The sequence below is a fragment of the Notolabrus celidotus genome, chromosome 15 (assembly GCF_009762535.1).
Source record: "Notolabrus celidotus isolate fNotCel1 chromosome 15, fNotCel1.pri, whole genome shotgun sequence".
NCBI classification, from domain to species: Eukaryota; Metazoa; Chordata; class Actinopteri; order Labriformes; family Labridae; genus Notolabrus; species Notolabrus celidotus.
The window spans coordinates 24701482-24716838 of record NC_048286.1 but is presented as its reverse complement, the minus strand read 5'-3'; the positions used below and the strand labels follow the sequence as shown (position 1 = coordinate 24716838).

The 15357-nt window shown below is 37.3% G+C and overlaps 2 protein-coding genes across 6 annotated transcripts; one reads left to right on the top strand and one right to left on the bottom strand.

Annotated features, from left to right (window-relative positions):
* Positions 1 to 1144: 1144 nt before the first annotated feature.
* aldh9a1b (aldehyde dehydrogenase 9 family, member A1b) lies at positions 1145 to 9167 on the top strand. 4 transcript variants are annotated; one of them, XM_034702449.1, is made up of 12 exons: positions 1145 to 1228; positions 1794 to 2012; positions 3731 to 3876; positions 4075 to 4204; positions 4543 to 4677; positions 5323 to 5519; positions 6281 to 6421; positions 6503 to 6691; positions 6777 to 6864; positions 7030 to 7171; positions 7665 to 7777; positions 8387 to 9167. In XM_034702449.1, exons 2-12 carry the CDS (start codon positions 1832 to 1834, stop codon positions 8479 to 8481), a joined length of 1557 nt encoding a protein of 518 aa, XP_034558340.1. In that variant the 5' UTR covers positions 1145 to 1228; positions 1794 to 1831; the 3' UTR covers positions 8482 to 9167. The 4 variants fall into 4 exon arrangements, with proteins under 4 accessions (XP_034558340.1, XP_034558339.1, XP_034558342.1 ...); XM_034702448.1 differs by lacking the exon at positions 1145 to 1228 and adding an exon at positions 1452 to 1571; XM_034702451.1 differs by lacking the exon at positions 1145 to 1228 and adding an exon at positions 1576 to 1593.
* On the bottom strand, positions 8695 to 13509 carry zte38 (zebrafish testis-expressed 38). Of its 2 annotated transcripts, none has more exons than XM_034702452.1 (12): positions 13184 to 13509; positions 12876 to 13020; positions 11507 to 11570; positions 10611 to 10647; positions 10490 to 10510; positions 10366 to 10392; positions 10180 to 10247; positions 9947 to 10095; positions 9633 to 9865; positions 9495 to 9549; positions 9379 to 9419; positions 8695 to 9258 (listed from the first exon to the last, which is right to left on the bottom strand). In XM_034702452.1, the coding sequence occupies exons 1-12, from the start codon at positions 13226 to 13228 to the stop codon at positions 9211 to 9213; spliced, it is 933 nt and encodes a 310-aa protein (XP_034558343.1). In that variant the 5' UTR covers positions 13229 to 13509; the 3' UTR covers positions 8695 to 9210. The 2 variants fall into 2 exon arrangements, with proteins under 2 accessions (XP_034558343.1, XP_034558344.1); XM_034702453.1 differs by having other exon boundaries at positions 9495 to 9543; positions 13184 to 13508.
* Between the last annotated feature and the right edge of the window lie 1848 nt (positions 13510 to 15357).

The following is a 15357-nucleotide window of genomic DNA, read 5'->3' as shown; positions in this document are numbered from 1 at the left end:
ACTAGAGTACTGTACTTAGGTAATTTTTTTGAGTTTCTGTGTTGTAAATCAATGAGTAAATCTTCTCGAATAGTGTTTGATGTGTGAATGCTTTCCAAAACTGCTACTGAATCTGTGCACACCACCACCCTTTCTGGCCTGACCTCCTCCACCCACTGAAGACTGATGATTACTTCTACCATTTCTGCTGTATACACTGATAACTGATTAGATAGCCTTTTATTAGATTATATTAGATATAATTTATTGGGAAATTCTTTTGTAACAGCAGCTTACAACACGGAACAGGGGAATACAACAATGTACTAACATTGTTAAAAAATATAATAACAATAATAATAGCAATAATAAAGGTAAAATAGAATAAAATAGAATAAAATATGGCAACTATTACAGATGTATACACACTATGTACAGTTCTATCTGACAGATAGATAGATAGATTGATAGATAGATAGATAGATAGATAGATAGATAGATAGATAGATAGATAGATAGATAGATAGATAGATAGATAGATAGAAAGATAGATAGATAGATAGATAGATAAACAGATTAGCCAAATTAATTTCAAATTCTGGTATACATACACCAATTCCCACACAACCACTTGCGCTCTTAGATCCATCTGTATATATTTTAAGGTTACTATAATAATTTCCCCTCAGATACACACTTGTTTTTACTCCAACCTCATTCATTCTCTATTCTCACTTCATTTCTAGGACACTCATGTCCACTTAACCTCAGGGTAAAGCCACAGGGTTATATTACTGACAGGAGTGGGATGGGCAAACTCAACATTATCTATTCCAAACCATCCATCTAGACCATCCAAACCCTCTCCTCTGGAACCTGGAGTATTCCCAGCAGTTCTTTGTTGTGTACTGCAGGTAGGCAACAGTTAATTCCCTACACATGCAATAAAACTACATTTATTCATTAACATTTATTTTTATATATTTACCCTTAGTCAAACCTATTAGCATTATTCATTTGCAATTAATATTTTGTTTTCGCCACTTTCTGTGATTGACAGTCAAAACATCAAATAGTGTGATCATTGACATGACACATGATGTAACCCCGCCCCCTACCGTTTACTTATGCTGCATTCAGGTGCTCCTCGGATGGTCCAACTTCGAAAGTTGGAAGGTCGTGCAAGTCGTACTTCGGTGTATTAATGTTAATTCGCTGTATGAAAAACAAGAGACAACACCAGTAAAATGTACTGTATTTTATTGCTATATTCTAAGCCGAATGACTTAATGCAAATCACAAATCAGGCAAAAATTGACAATACAACATTGTTTGACCACCACGCCAATCTATACTTTGGTCCACAATATGCCTGTGTGATATATTTAAAATACGTAAACTAGGGTACCAGTAATTTATTTGACTAAAAAGATAATATTCCTGCTTGAATCCCCACTCACGTTCACTTTCTCATTTGGAAACAGATTTGTCCGATTCTTTCTACAGCACCTGAATGCATATGTAACGTTGCGTGGTCGGCCCTCTCTAGTATGAGAGTATGAGCCATTAACATTGACAACATTAAAGCTAGAGTAAGTTTTTAAAAATCTCTGAGTAAGTTTTTACAAAGGTTTAAAAACAAAGTCAACATTTCTCTGAGTGTTGGGAAATCAGCTAGCTTGTGCCAGCTGCTAACGTACGCTGGTTCAACTTGTAGCTAGTGTAGTGCTGATTTCTGCACCTTCTTATATTTCGGGTTTGTTGTTGTTTCGCTTGACGTTCACCTCTTCACCTACACATTGTATGTTTTTCAGCTCCCAGCCACACTTGAAGTAAAGCCACCACTTATAGTATGCTCCAGAGGCTCACTGCTGTGTCTCTGCGGAGGCCCACAGCTGCTCCCCTCTCTGCGGCGGTGCGATGCGTGTCCTCCGGCTCAGTAGACATCACTGCCCCGCTGAACTTCTGGGCTGGAGAAAGGAGGACAAGCCATGAGAAATGCAATAAAGAAAAGGTCTATGAACCTTCTACAGGTGAGACACACAACAGTCTGGTATTACTAGCTCCTTGCTTTCTAAATGTTTACTTTATTGACACTTCTTGGACTTTGGTCATTGCTTTGCGAAGATATATGCCTGTCGAAAACAACATTATGTTACTGCCTTACTGCATGATCATCTCGATTCTCTGATGTATTTGTCTTTTTTTTCAAAGGTAACAATAAGTCATCCACTTTTGATTTTCTTACATCCAAGGGAAGTGAACTCTGCTCACATGCTTGTCCCATATGTGTTAGTCACTCTGTAGTCACAGTTTAATGAGCACCTTCAGTGGATTAGAGCAGTCATATGATTACATGAACTTATATCTACTTGGCACTGTGTGGTGGTGAACTTTTTATTGACTTTAATAATGACTTGGCCCAAGTGGCGTGTTCAGAGGGGTGGCCAAGAGTGGGAATTGGCACCCCTTGAAATCCAGTTGGCCACCCCAAGGGCCACCCCAAAATCCTAAGCTTTGAGTATTTGCCTTGTCAGAGGTGGGGTTTCTGTTAAAATCTATAATTTGGGATGAGTTAAAACTGATTTTCAACCACTGTGCCGTAGAACACCAGTGTGCCTGGACAGATCGTCAGGTGTGCCGTGGGACATTTTCCAATTTCACTTAATTAGTCAAAAAAATATATTATTAAAAAAAATATTATTGATGTACTGCAAATAATTTGCCATGGAGTGCAACTGTGCCTGCAGTGTAGTGACTGGCAGAGTAATTCAATACTCGTCCATGTACTGACCTGGGCTACCCACCCACTGTCTGGCAATATAGTGCACTAATGACCTTGGTAATTTAAGGCAATATAATTAATGATGTGCGTGAGAGGTGCATGTGACAAGACGTAGGCGAACAACAGTGATAGATAAATATTCAAAAAGGAAAAATGAAAACTCCAAACTGGGCACTGGACAAATTCCTAACTCGGATGAAGAGCGTAATATGGGTGGTTGAAAAGGAAACGTTTTAACGGTGTCTGTGAGAGCTCTCAAAGCTAGGTACTTAGTAGCTGAACTCATAGCCAAATCAAAAAAGCCACACGATGTGGCAGAGACATTAATACTACCTACAAAAGCATGTAAATGAGATGCTTCGCCCTGACGCAGTTAGAGGAGTAGCCAAAGTCAAGAAATGTTAAACTATTTAGATGTGGTGGCTTTGACTTATGAGGTGCTTTCACTCTTCCATAGGTAATCAGTAATGGTGAGTGTGTGTGTGTTTATTCATAATTTTTCTTTTTTTTCCCATTCCATTGTCAGCAGATTTTGGGTAGTGCCTTACAACATTCTTTAGCTTGTGCCTCCAAATTATTATCTTTAAATCCTTTAGGAAGCAGCAGCAGCAGCAGGAAGAGATGGATCCTTGTTTGATAAGAATAAGGACAACAGCTGAATAGAGAAATGTTAAAAAATACTCTATGGTTTCTGTGTGGTATTTCTAAACTTGAGCTTATTCCCAGTAAATATTTTGTTACTTACATCCTCTAATCCTTCAAATGAAGACTCTATATTTCTCATCTTGATGAAAAGGACAACTGTTGTCTAAAATAGTTTTCAGTGTATATTATATAATAGAAAGTATGACAGAATTTGTGAAATTCTATTATTATGGAATCTGGTATTCTATTCTATGGTATTCTAGGTGAGTCACAAGTGTACGATAACTTTCACCTTTCATCAGCATGTGCTTAATTCTGCAGGGCGAGTCCTCTGTCATTTGGAGCCATGTGGTGCCGTGGAGGTCGATCTGGCTGTGAAGGCTGCACAGTCGGCCTTTGACATCTGGAGTAAAATGTCTGGGATGGAAAGAGGGAGGATAATGATAAATGCTGCACATAAGATTGAGGTGATTTTCTTTTGATTGTGTCTTCATGTCTAATGCTGTAATCAAAACGCACTGGTTATGTTTTATGTCTAAAATACTTGATGTTCCTCACTTGGTTTCACACAATCAACACATTTCCACATAAAGTCTGGATCCGTGCAGTGATGTAACATTTCCACTTACAAGATGTGTCGCACTTACCCTGCCTTCTGTGCACAGAGCAGGAGAGAGGAGATAGCTGAAATGGAGGTTGTCAACAATGGGAAGTCCATCACAGAGGCTCGTTTGGATGTGGACTCTGCAAGGCTGTGTATAGAGTACTATGCAGGGCTGGCCAGCACTTTGGCAGGTTGGTACAGTGCAACAGTCAAGCCTTAGTTCTATGTTTTGTGGAGGCTGGAGGCAAATGACATACATGATTCTGGCATGACAGTGAGCAGATTCACTCAATGTTCTAAACAATATGACCCAAGATTTTCCATGTTGTTGTAATAAAGAAATCTTACTTGATGAACTTAATTGTTCAAATCAAAATTAAGTTGTTAAACAGGAACCAAATTATGGCTTTTACAAAAGGCTTTATGCAACATCATGACAGAAACTGTGCAGAAGTTTTAAGACCGTGGTTTCGAAAATGTCACCTTTCTTTACATTGTTTTCTTTTTACAATGCCTTTGTTTCCCCAAGGCCAGCATGTCCAACTGCCAGGTGGATCTTTCGCCTACACTCGCAGAGAGCCTCTGGGAGTCTGCGTTGGTATTGGTGCCTGGAATTATCCTTTTCAGATAGCAGCCTGGAAATCAGCTCCAGCACTGGCTTGTGGTATGAATTACTTTATAATTAGTTTTCCATATATAATGATAATGATATATATTCATATATATGTTCATCTGTGTTTGTTTATTTAATATGTATTAGAATAACTTGGAAACTGCATGAGAGCATGCAGAAAAAAGCTGCAAAGAAGTTCACCATTGACCAGATAAAATCTTAATGGTTAGAGATTTGAAAAACCTTATGTTGTAACATTTAAAACATGTATTATTACTCTTTGCATTATATATAAGCATCATATTGGATTCATCTGCAATCAATTTATTTGGTCTTGCTTTACAGTTTTCATCTACTTGGCTCTTGTTGTCTGATTTGGTACAAACTGTGACAACTTCAACACATACTGTTCAATTGCAGGAAAATATGAATGCATCTTCCATGCATACTGTTTTTGCTTTTCACCAGCAGATGGCACTAATGCAACTTTTTAGAATAGAATATTAGCACTGTCTCTTTGCACAAATCCTCAAACTGTTTTGATACAACAACTCATTCAATTTCAAACGCTCCTCTTTGTGTATAACTTTATGTGTTTTATAGGGCCAGTTTCTGAATCAGAGTCTCGTGCATTGCCTGTCGTACGTATAACCTCAAACATTTTGAGCTGTCTCTCTCATCTGTCATCCAAAATAGGTAACTCCATGGTGTTCAAGCCGTCACCAGTGACTCCTGTCACGGCGGTCATGCTGGCAGAGGTCTATGCTGCGTCTGGAGCTCCAGAGGGGCTGTACAATGTGGTGCAGGGCGGCCAGGAAACAGGGAGCTTACTGTGCCACCACCCTGATGTCGCCAAGGTGTCATTCACTGGGAGTGTGCCAACAGGAAAGAAGGTCAGTTAAAGCCAAGTTATTTACATGTGGTTTTACACACCTGTGTTTTATTTTATTTTATTTTATTTTTCTTGTCTGTTTATTTTGGGACTTTTATGCCTTCTTGAGAGGATAATGGAGTAGATGGAAACTTGGAAAGAGAGTTTGGAAAGACGCAGGGCCACAAGTTGGAATCGAACCAGGGCCACTTGCTCAAGGACTTTAGCTTGTACACGTAGGGCACTCAACTCAAGCACTAAGCCAAACCGGAGCCCCATATTATTTTTAGTTACCTTATTAAATATTTTAAATAATCTACCATAGTTGCAAGGAGCTGGGCTTTTGATGCTTTTCATTTATCTGTATTTTATTTTGCGGTTTATTTTCTTAATCTATTGACGCAATCTTACCCGTCGTATAAAAGCTTTAATGACATTTTATCAAACTAGATGTGGTATATTCATTTTTCTCTTTCTTATATCAGTCTGCTCTTGTGTTTTACCTGCTTGTCTGGACTATATATCTTTTTTAATGAGCTGCAATGATCTCCAGTATGAAAAAAAGGAATGATAAGAGTAAAATTCTTACACGCTGTCAATTTTTCTTGGCTTTATAAGTATGATACATAGTAAATATTAAATCCAAAATACCTTTATAACTACCGTAACTTGTTAGAGTGTAAGATGTTAAAAATTCCTGTCTTTTCTGTCCTAATATGTAATGTATACTATTACTAATATTATCAATACGTTATTCTCCTCCTGTGTGATTTTGACCCTCAGATTATGGAGATGGCTTCAAAAGGGGTGAAGCCTGTGACGCTGGAGCTTGGGGGGAAATCTCCTCTGCTCATCTTTGAGGACAGCGATCTGGAGAATGCTGTGAGGGGAGCTCTCATGGCTAACTTCCTGTCTCAAGGCCAGGTCTGTTGACTTCATATGTTATGGGTTTTTTTTTCAATGCATTTGAGCTACTTCATGTGCTAAAACGATGTCAACTGACAGGTTTGTAGCAACGGTACAAGAGTCTTTGTACAGAGGGATATTCTGCCTGAGTTTGTGGAGGAGGTGGTGAAGAGGACCCAGGCCATAGAGATAGGTGACCCGCTACTGGAGAGCACCCGAATGGGAGCACTGGTCAATCGGCCTCACCTGGAGAAAGTCCTGTCCTTTGTGGATCAGGCAAAGAAAGAAGTAAGATCACTTTGAATAACTTATTTTGCTTTATCTAAATCCAAAGTTTTTGTGCAGCAGTTTAAATGAGGAGCTGTTGTTTTAGGGTGCTACAGTGTTGTGTGGAGGTGAACCTTTTGTCCCATCTGATCCCAAACTCAAAGATGGATACTACATGACACCATGTGTGTTGGGTAAGACTTACATTTCTTTTGTACGTAAATATTTGACTTTCAGAGAAATTAAAACAATGCGTCTGTAGTTTAGATGTTCCTCCTCTTCTAAATCTGTCTTCATCATCACACATTCACTCGTTTATGGATACAGTTTAAAGGTGCGCCTCCCCTCCTCTGTTACAGCTGATTGTACAGATGACATGACCTGTGTGAAGGAGGAGATCTTTGGCCCCATCATGTCCGTGTTGTCGTTTGAAACAGAAGAGGAGGTGTTGCAGAGAGCCAATGACACCACTATGGGTCTGGCAGCAGGAGTTTTCACCAGGTAAGTCGTTTAGGGAAGCTCCTCCAGCTAACTGATGTGACTTTTTCAACTGTTTGTGTTCAAGCTTTCTAAAGAGTCTGGACTTAAACCTCCCGTCAGGAACTTTTGATTGGTGGATCCCTGTGAACAAAGTAGTTCTCTGTATTTATTTGGTGATGAAAAGTTAACCACTTAGTCTGGTACCTACCTCCAGCAAGGTTCAGACATTAAAAATGATTCGATGGAAGTAATTGTTCTTCAATTATGTCTTTAATGGTCTTATTTGGTTTTGTAGCTCATAAAGACAAATCCCTATTAGTTTCAGTCCATTTCAGAACTAATTAAAAAAAAATCCCCATAGGAGCTTTAAATGAAAAGCAGTACAATAACCCAATATTACCACAGTTTGGAAGGGTACAGACTAAAGTAGATTTTTTATTTTATTTAGGACCAAATACCCAAACTGAAACAAACAACCAACCACATCTATTTTTATATCTTTGTGTGCTTTCAGGGATGTTAGGCGAGCCCATCGTGTGGTTGAACACCTCAAAGCTGGTTCATGTTTCATCAACAACTACAACATCACCCCTGTGGAGGTGCCTTTTGGAGGCTTCAAAATGTCAGGTATGATCTCTTGATACGCTTGCAGACCAGGAGTTAAAAATCACAGGTCTACAGGACAGCAGCTTCTTGTGGTCCCTAAGACCAGGCTAAAAACCAGGGGTGGCCGTGCCTTCTCAGCAGTGGCCCCCAAACTGTGGAACGAGCTGCCCCCCCATGTTAGATTGTCCCCAACATTACTGACTTTTAAATCCCGCCTTAAAACATATTTTTACTCCTTGGCTTTTAACCCAGCGTGAGAGTTGTGTGGTCTCTGTCTCTTCTTCTATTTGATTTTTATTTACTCTTAGTGTTTTTATTCTTCTTAAGTTTTTACTTGTTTTATCACGATTCTTTTACTTTATTCTATTTTATTCTCTGTGTGTTTTATGTTCTGTGTGTTTTAACTTATTTTATCTTACAGTGCAGCACTTTGCTAAATTTAATTGCCTTTTTCAATGTGCTATATAAATAAAGTGGATTGGATTGGATTTTATTTTAAGTGTTGTAGCAGTATGCCTAAACACCACATTTTGAAAGTTTGTCTCTTTGTGAAGTTTAACTCCATGTCCTTATGAAAAGTCTAGTTCTGTCACATTAGATCAACTAACTTCTAATCTTTCCTTTCACCAGGTATAGGACGAGAGAACGGTCAGGTGACGATCGAGCACTACTCCCAGCTGAAAACTGTGTTCGTGGAGATGGGAGACGTGGACAGCTTATTTTAAGACATGTTTAGAGGGCTGCCACCCTGACTCAGAGACTGGAACAGGATGAACTGGTTCTGAACCACATGTCCATCACTCAGGGACAGAAGTAATTCTCAAAGTGATGAGAGACAAGTCGTTGATTGAAGGAGCTGAAGCGGTATTAGTATTTCCTGAGTGTGAAATAAATGTGAACTGAGGAGAAATCCCTAAAGAAATATGAGACAGCAGAAATTAGATTTTTGAATCTTTATTAATTAGCACTATCATCAAGCCAATTTAATTACATTTAAGATTTTTATAAGCATTTACTGAGACTTGGTACATTTCAGCTACTCAAGTGTAGGCATGAGCAGCATGTTCGGTATCAGTAAGTTGGACTGCCATCCATGTACAGAATAACATTTTATAGTTTCAGAAATGAATGTTTACAAATACAGCTTTATTTCTTGAAAAAAACATCAGGATATTTTTATAAACACAATAATGAAAAAATGAAGCACTTTGAATATTAAAATTATTCTGTATATCCATATTATTCACTACATGTACTTTTTTGTCTATATAAGAATTTTGACAGGAATGTCCTGTCTTGAAGGTAGAAATCATTGTGCAAGGAACATTTTCTTGTGAAATTAATTCAAACATAACCTTGAGCAGTGTTTAATGATAATAAAAAGAACTAGTGGTTCATGTGTTCAATGGTTCATCACATGGCTGATGGCATCTTTGTTTTCTTTAACCATACCGCTAACGTCTTCTTTTCCTCCTTGACAGATTTTTTCCTGCTTTATTTCTCTGAAATGGACAAAATAGAAAAAACACTTATCCAGTTTACCGTCATTTATTACACAAAGTTATTTTCCATAACCTGAGGACTTATTATATATAATAATCTTGCTTGTAGCACTACTGTACCTTTGCCAGAGGTCGTGTAGGTTTCTTGAACTGTGCAGACTCTGTTTAAAGGAAAGTCAACATTGTTTACCTTTTGGCTAATGTTGCAGTTTGTATCAGATGCAGCTTAAACTTACCATCTTCAGAAGGCAGATCCTCTTCTTGGTATTTTTTCTTGCAAGGATCCTGAATCTGGGTGTTAACCAACAATTAGAATTAACTTGCAGCTTTAAAACTGAAAACCTGTTCTTGAACAATCCTATTTCTGCACAGACCTTCATGGTTTCCTTCTCCAGAGGATTTATCAGAGGAGCCTGCTTGATCTCCCTCAGGTGGTTCCCCTCTTGAAGCTTCTCTACTCGACCTTGTTCCGCTGACACTTGCACTTTCAAGGTGTGGTAGGCCGTTTTTACCTCACCTACCTTGAAGTGCGCAGGCACCCCTTCGAACCAGATGCTGTCACACTCACCCTCCTTAAAGCCGGGCGGCTGGTAGTCTGCTGGAGTGACTGAAGAGAGAGAGTAGGAATAATGCTTTCACCTAGCAATCAAAATCAAACTCTAGACTCTGGATTGATTCACTCTCTTACTGTCATCATAGTAGTAGAGCTTCATGGTGAGGTAGACGTTGTTGGGGAGGGCGTCGAGGTTCTGCATAAGCAGGAAAAGCTTCCTGATGAGCAGCACTGAGGCTCTCTTGGTGTCCTCCACAGTTACTTGCATCGCCACATCACTGTTCCTGCAGTTTTATGAAGTTTACATAACTATGAATGAAATCATGTGGAAAGCCCAATGTCCACACTATTAATACAGACAACCAAACCTGAGGATGTTCATCTCTGGACCCTTTTTGGTGTATTTGAATTTGAATTGGTAGGACTCAACGATGCGCTGAAAAATAAAAACAAATTGAAATCTTTTATACTGTACATCAGGCTGCACACGAGTCATAATTCAACTTTTTTTTTGTGTCATATTCTTAACACTGGAATCTGAGAGAAAAACTCACATCAGGTTCATCTGGATTGGTGTACACCTAGATTGCAATAACATGTACAGAGTTTTAGTTTTTAATTGTACTGTATGCAACAAGCATAATTATAAAAGTTGCTCCTCTGATTTAACTTACGTACCCCAATGAACACAACCTGGAGCTGTTGGGAGGAAAATGTAACAGTAGGGACAAATTATTCCTAAATAGGAGACCAGGTGAAACATTACATATTTCAAGAAGTCATGAATGTATTCACTTACATACTGCTTCTCCAATGCATCGAAGCAGCCCATTATCCTTGAAAGCATGCAAAAACAGTGAAAACATCCTTAAGAGGCCTTGTTGGTTATTACTTCAGGTAAAGTTGGTTATGATTTTGTGAAGCCATGAGTTCTACTGTATTCAGGATTGCCAACTGTCCTGTATTAGCTGGGACATCCCGTATATTGGGCTAAATTGGTTTGTTTCATATGGAACCTCAACTGTCCTGTTTATTGACTATTAAATCTTGTAAATACAGCGGACTGTACTCTACAGATCCTAGATCAGATGAAACAACAGTGGCAGATCATATGCCAATCACACCGCCTGTCATCCAATCACAGGCCCCCTCACGTGCATCACTTGTATACAGCACAAATGCCCCAAGTCCTGCAAAAAAGTGTGTAGAGGATTTTCTCTCTGATGGCCTTTAAATGGTCAGACTCAAGAAACAGATGCAGCACAGAGCTGATCAAACATGAACTACAAATATCTGTAAACTGTGACTTGTCATGTAAGGACTTCTCTTTGGCTGTGCAAAAGGACAAAAGACTGCTTGAGTCAGTCAAGAGCAGCAAAAAGTATCCATGGAAAAAGTACATTTGGTGAGTCATACTCCTCTTTTGCATAAAATTTTTCTTTTGCCTGTTTTTTGATGTAAAGAGCCAAATTGTGGTTTCTTTGAGGTTTATTCATGAGGTTACATAATGATACAGTAAGGATTAAAGGGAATATACACACTTTCTGCATTTCCAGTTGAATCAGTATATGAAATTCACACATCATGCTCACACCACCATGACACTGTGCACCTGTCCCTTATTTAGTAGTGAGAAAGTTGGCAACCCTAGCTGTATGGTATCTTAAAACATGAAGAAAGGAATATTGTGATTACCATTTAACAACTTCACTGGCTCTAGGCGTGTTGTGGTCTTTATGCAGAACCTTGATGCACAAGTCTGGTGAAATGGTGGAAAATAAAAAGTCACAAAACAAGCATTTCTCATTATTTTATAAAGTGCTACGAGTTACATCATGCTCTTGTAATGTTATATGCCTTTAAGATAACTTTTCTGGACTTACTATTATGCTTACAAATCCTGTATTGTTATCTTCTTCTGTTTATTAATATCAGATTTTGCTGAAGATAATGTGAGACAGATTCTTAAAAATGTAATGAATGTGTGAAACAAAAAAAAAAAGTCTATTCCTTATAAGTGCTTCATGTATTAGGGTCATCGACATGACGTGCATATTTTTGTGTCCGAAACCATTATTTTCTTTTGAAATAATTTGTTATTTTTAAGACTAACATCAATTGATTCTATAAAACCTGCTTATTTTAAATACAATTTCAGTACATTCAAATATTGAGATTTATTTTATTTTTAAGTATCTCAAACCCTGAAAATATCGGGTGGCGCAACCGTCCAAGCAAGTGAACTGACTTAAAATACTATTAAAAAAATGTATTTTAATAATAATAAATTCTAATTAAAACACCATGGCATGATTTTACATATACAAGCTTTGAAATAATTTCATAAATATCAATAGTTTAAAGGCACCTAAGGTTATTTAAAAAACTTTTGTCCAGCAACTTGCATGTTCTCAAATGTCAGGGTGGCACCACCGTACTCATGGACCTTTTATTTTGAAAGTAAGTAGTTATAATGGACTTCAAGATATTAAATAATTCAGAGGACCCTGCTAATTGTCATGGCTGAGTTAAAAGGTTTGTAGATGTCTCATAAATAATAATAGAAAAGCTTTTATCAACCTATAGGTGGACGGTAACACTTTCCATGTCAGGTGGTACAACCAACCTAAAACTGTAAAAATTATATTTTATACCTGGCCAATAGAATGCAAAAATCCTGATATATTGTAAATAAAAAATATACTCACAAAATACAAATGTGTAAAGCACAGTAACCACTCTAAGGGATACTTACTAAAACTTTCAGTTAGAATAAATGATAGGTAAGTACATATATTTTGACAAATATCTGGTTGCGCCACCTGACATTTTTTGGGTGTTCAAGTTAAGAAAAGGGTAAAATATATATATATATATATATATATATATATATATATATATATATATATATATATATATATAAACACATTATTCCAGACACAAAAATATGCATTGCAACCATTCTGGAAATACTTATTTTTTTTAACTTTTTTGAGGCTTATTTGTCAACGACCCATTAACTTCCTTAACTTCTCTGAACGTCTAGGGCTGTGTTTGTGTTCACCTTCCAGGTATCTGGATCTGTAGGCATCCTCTGGAAAAATGCCTCTGAGGTAGGTGATGGTGGAAACTGCCACAGCCATCATCCTCTTCACGAACACAAGGGACTCCTGGTTGGTTTTCAAATCATTCAGAAACAACCCTGTCCACTATGAAACAGAATAAAAACAGGAGAATGACTTATAACTTTGAGGCCTCATGATGGCGCCGTATCCTTCGCGTTCGTAAGAGCGCATAGAAACACTATATTTATCTTATAATAGATAAAAACATGATTATATGATCGTTAGTTGGTGTGTAGAGTGATCAAACCTCAGCTGTTTCCTCCTTGCTCTTTCTGATCTTCTGTAATGCCATGTTTCTCCTGGTTAGCTAAGATTTGTACAGCTAACAATGAATTAAAGTAAGTGAGCTTACCAACTTGAAGCATTCAAACATTCAATGCCCCAAAGGATACCAAAGAGGCCCTGAATTATTTTGACTATGTCACTCTTAGAAGCTTAAGATGTTTTTAAGCCAATTTCAAATTGTAAACAGGAGAGCTAAAAGATACTAAAGCAGCAGACGTCCTCAGGTTCGAGCCTTTATTTCATCATTTATTTTTCCCGCCTAAAGTATGACCTCCAGTGAAGTGACTCGGTGTTCTTAAAATGGGACAAACACTTAAACACAGTTGAGACCGACTACACCAGGGTTCAGCAACCTGCGGCTCTTTCATCCTTATGCTGTGGCTCCCTGTGGCTTTGGAAAATAAATGATGAGTAATGAATTTAAGTATATTCTATATTCATTCGTAATTTCTTTTTTTTAATTGCAAATCTAAATTTGAAGATTTATTGTGAACTTATAACATTAAAATAAAAAGCAGCTTTATCTGTTAAATTTTTTGTCGCTCAAAATATGCATCACAATGTTCGAAATTACCCCTGGCGGATCTCACACATTGGCACTTATACTTCGCATTTTATATTGCTCAGGGAAATAGTGTGCTTTTAAAAATAAAAAAAATCAATTTAGGTCAGCACTCTGCTAAATGCTCTGGTACACCAAGGATGACAGCACACATGATTTTTGTTTTGGATATGGATAATTTAAGTTTTGCTTTTTATGACATAAACCTTCCCAGCATGTTTTTTCCCCAGAGTTTAAAATGATCAAACTGTTTTCTTTGCATACAGAAATAAAATTTCATTTTCCCTGTAGCACTTCATTGATTTCATAAGCAACACACTATCGTTTTTTTGTACATAGCATAAAGGTAGAAAAACAATGCACTGTTATCTTCTATGTAGATGTCAAAAAGGATTTGCGGCTCCCGGTGTTTTCTTTATTGTGGAAACCGGGTCCAAATGGCTCTTTGAGTGTTAAAGGTTGCTGACCCCTGCCATAGACTGAATGTGAGGATCGGGACCTGAGGTCGCGAGAAACAAATGAGTGGTCGTGAGATGTCTTCCAGAATGTTTTCTTTTATAAGTTATCTACAAATATGTATTATTATTATTATTTATTTGTGTTTATTTACATTGTTTCCTTATGTTTATCTTCCTTTTTGTTTGTACTGTTAATTGTTATTATTATTATTATTATTATTATTATTATTATTATTATTATTATTATTATTAAATAATATAATAACAATATTAGTGTTGAGAATCATGAGGGGTTTACTTTTGTTTGTCTGTGGAAATATGAAGACAATATATGAAGATTTGACATGTGAACAAAGAAATACTAAAAAAATGCAATAAAAATAGTTGAATGATTAAAGTTATCTTAAAATAGTACATTTTACCCATTTATAGTAAAAAAATATCTACAAAAATAGTAGCTAAACTTTAAATTAAACCTTGAAAATAGAAAATGTAATGAGTTTTCTGCCTTTCTTTTTGCCAGACGACTCCTAAGTTTAGAGTTAGTGAACAGTTAATCATCAAAAGCATCAGTAGCAGAAGGTTAATTCATAAAGGCACAGGAAACACATCCGCATGCTCATATAGGTAGGATCAATAGACTGTAGGCTCATTTTCTGCAGACCAGCTAAATGAAGCCACATTAAATCACTTTGAGGGACAGTGGGGGTCGCAAGTCTTTGGCACCTATTTGGGGGTCTCGAGCTGAAAAGTTTGGGAACCCCTGTACTACACTATGAGGAAAATTATGTTCATCTTGAAATTACATACAGCAGGCATCCCCAGATAATAACCAAGGGATAAGACAATTTACCCTTTGCTACTAAATGAATCTAGTTGTTACTTAAATGGGCCAGTAGAGCTTTGTTGAGTTACATGTTAATAGAATGAGGGCCCTGTAAACTCAGATCTTTATTTACTGTATCAACAAGATTTCTTCAAAGATAATTTGTTTTCTTAACTTCACCAGTTACAAGAGAGCTCTATATCAAATGTGTTTAAATTAGAAAGGGATGTATAATTTGGAAAGTATTACTGACCAAAACAAATATGTAACACATGTTGAATAGTGCGGAG

Excerpts from the sequence above, each read along its gene's own strand:
- aldh9a1b (XM_034702449.1), top strand. The coding sequence starts at position 1,832 with ATGCTCCAGAGGCTCACTGCTGTGTCTCTGCGGAGGCCCACAGCTGCT. Across the intron at positions 4,205-4,542 it reads GCTGGCCAGCACTTTGGCAG|GCCAGCATGTCCAACTGCCA; the intron begins GTTGGTACAGTG and ends TGTTTCCCCAAG. Across the intron at positions 6,692-6,776 it reads TGGATCAGGCAAAGAAAGAA|GGTGCTACAGTGTTGTGTGG; the intron begins GTAAGATCACTT and ends CTGTTGTTTTAG.
- zte38 (XM_034702452.1), bottom strand. The coding sequence starts at position 13,228 with ATGGCATTACAGAAGATCAGAAAGAGCAAGGAGGAAACAGCTGAG. Across the intron at positions 9,550-9,632 it reads TGGAGAAGGAAACCATGAAG|ATTCAGGATCCTTGCAAGAA; the intron begins GTCTGTGCAGAA and ends GTTAACACCCAG. Across the intron at positions 9,420-9,494 it reads GGATCTGCCTTCTGAAGATG|AGTCTGCACAGTTCAAGAAA; the intron begins GTAAGTTTAAGC and ends TCCTTTAAACAG.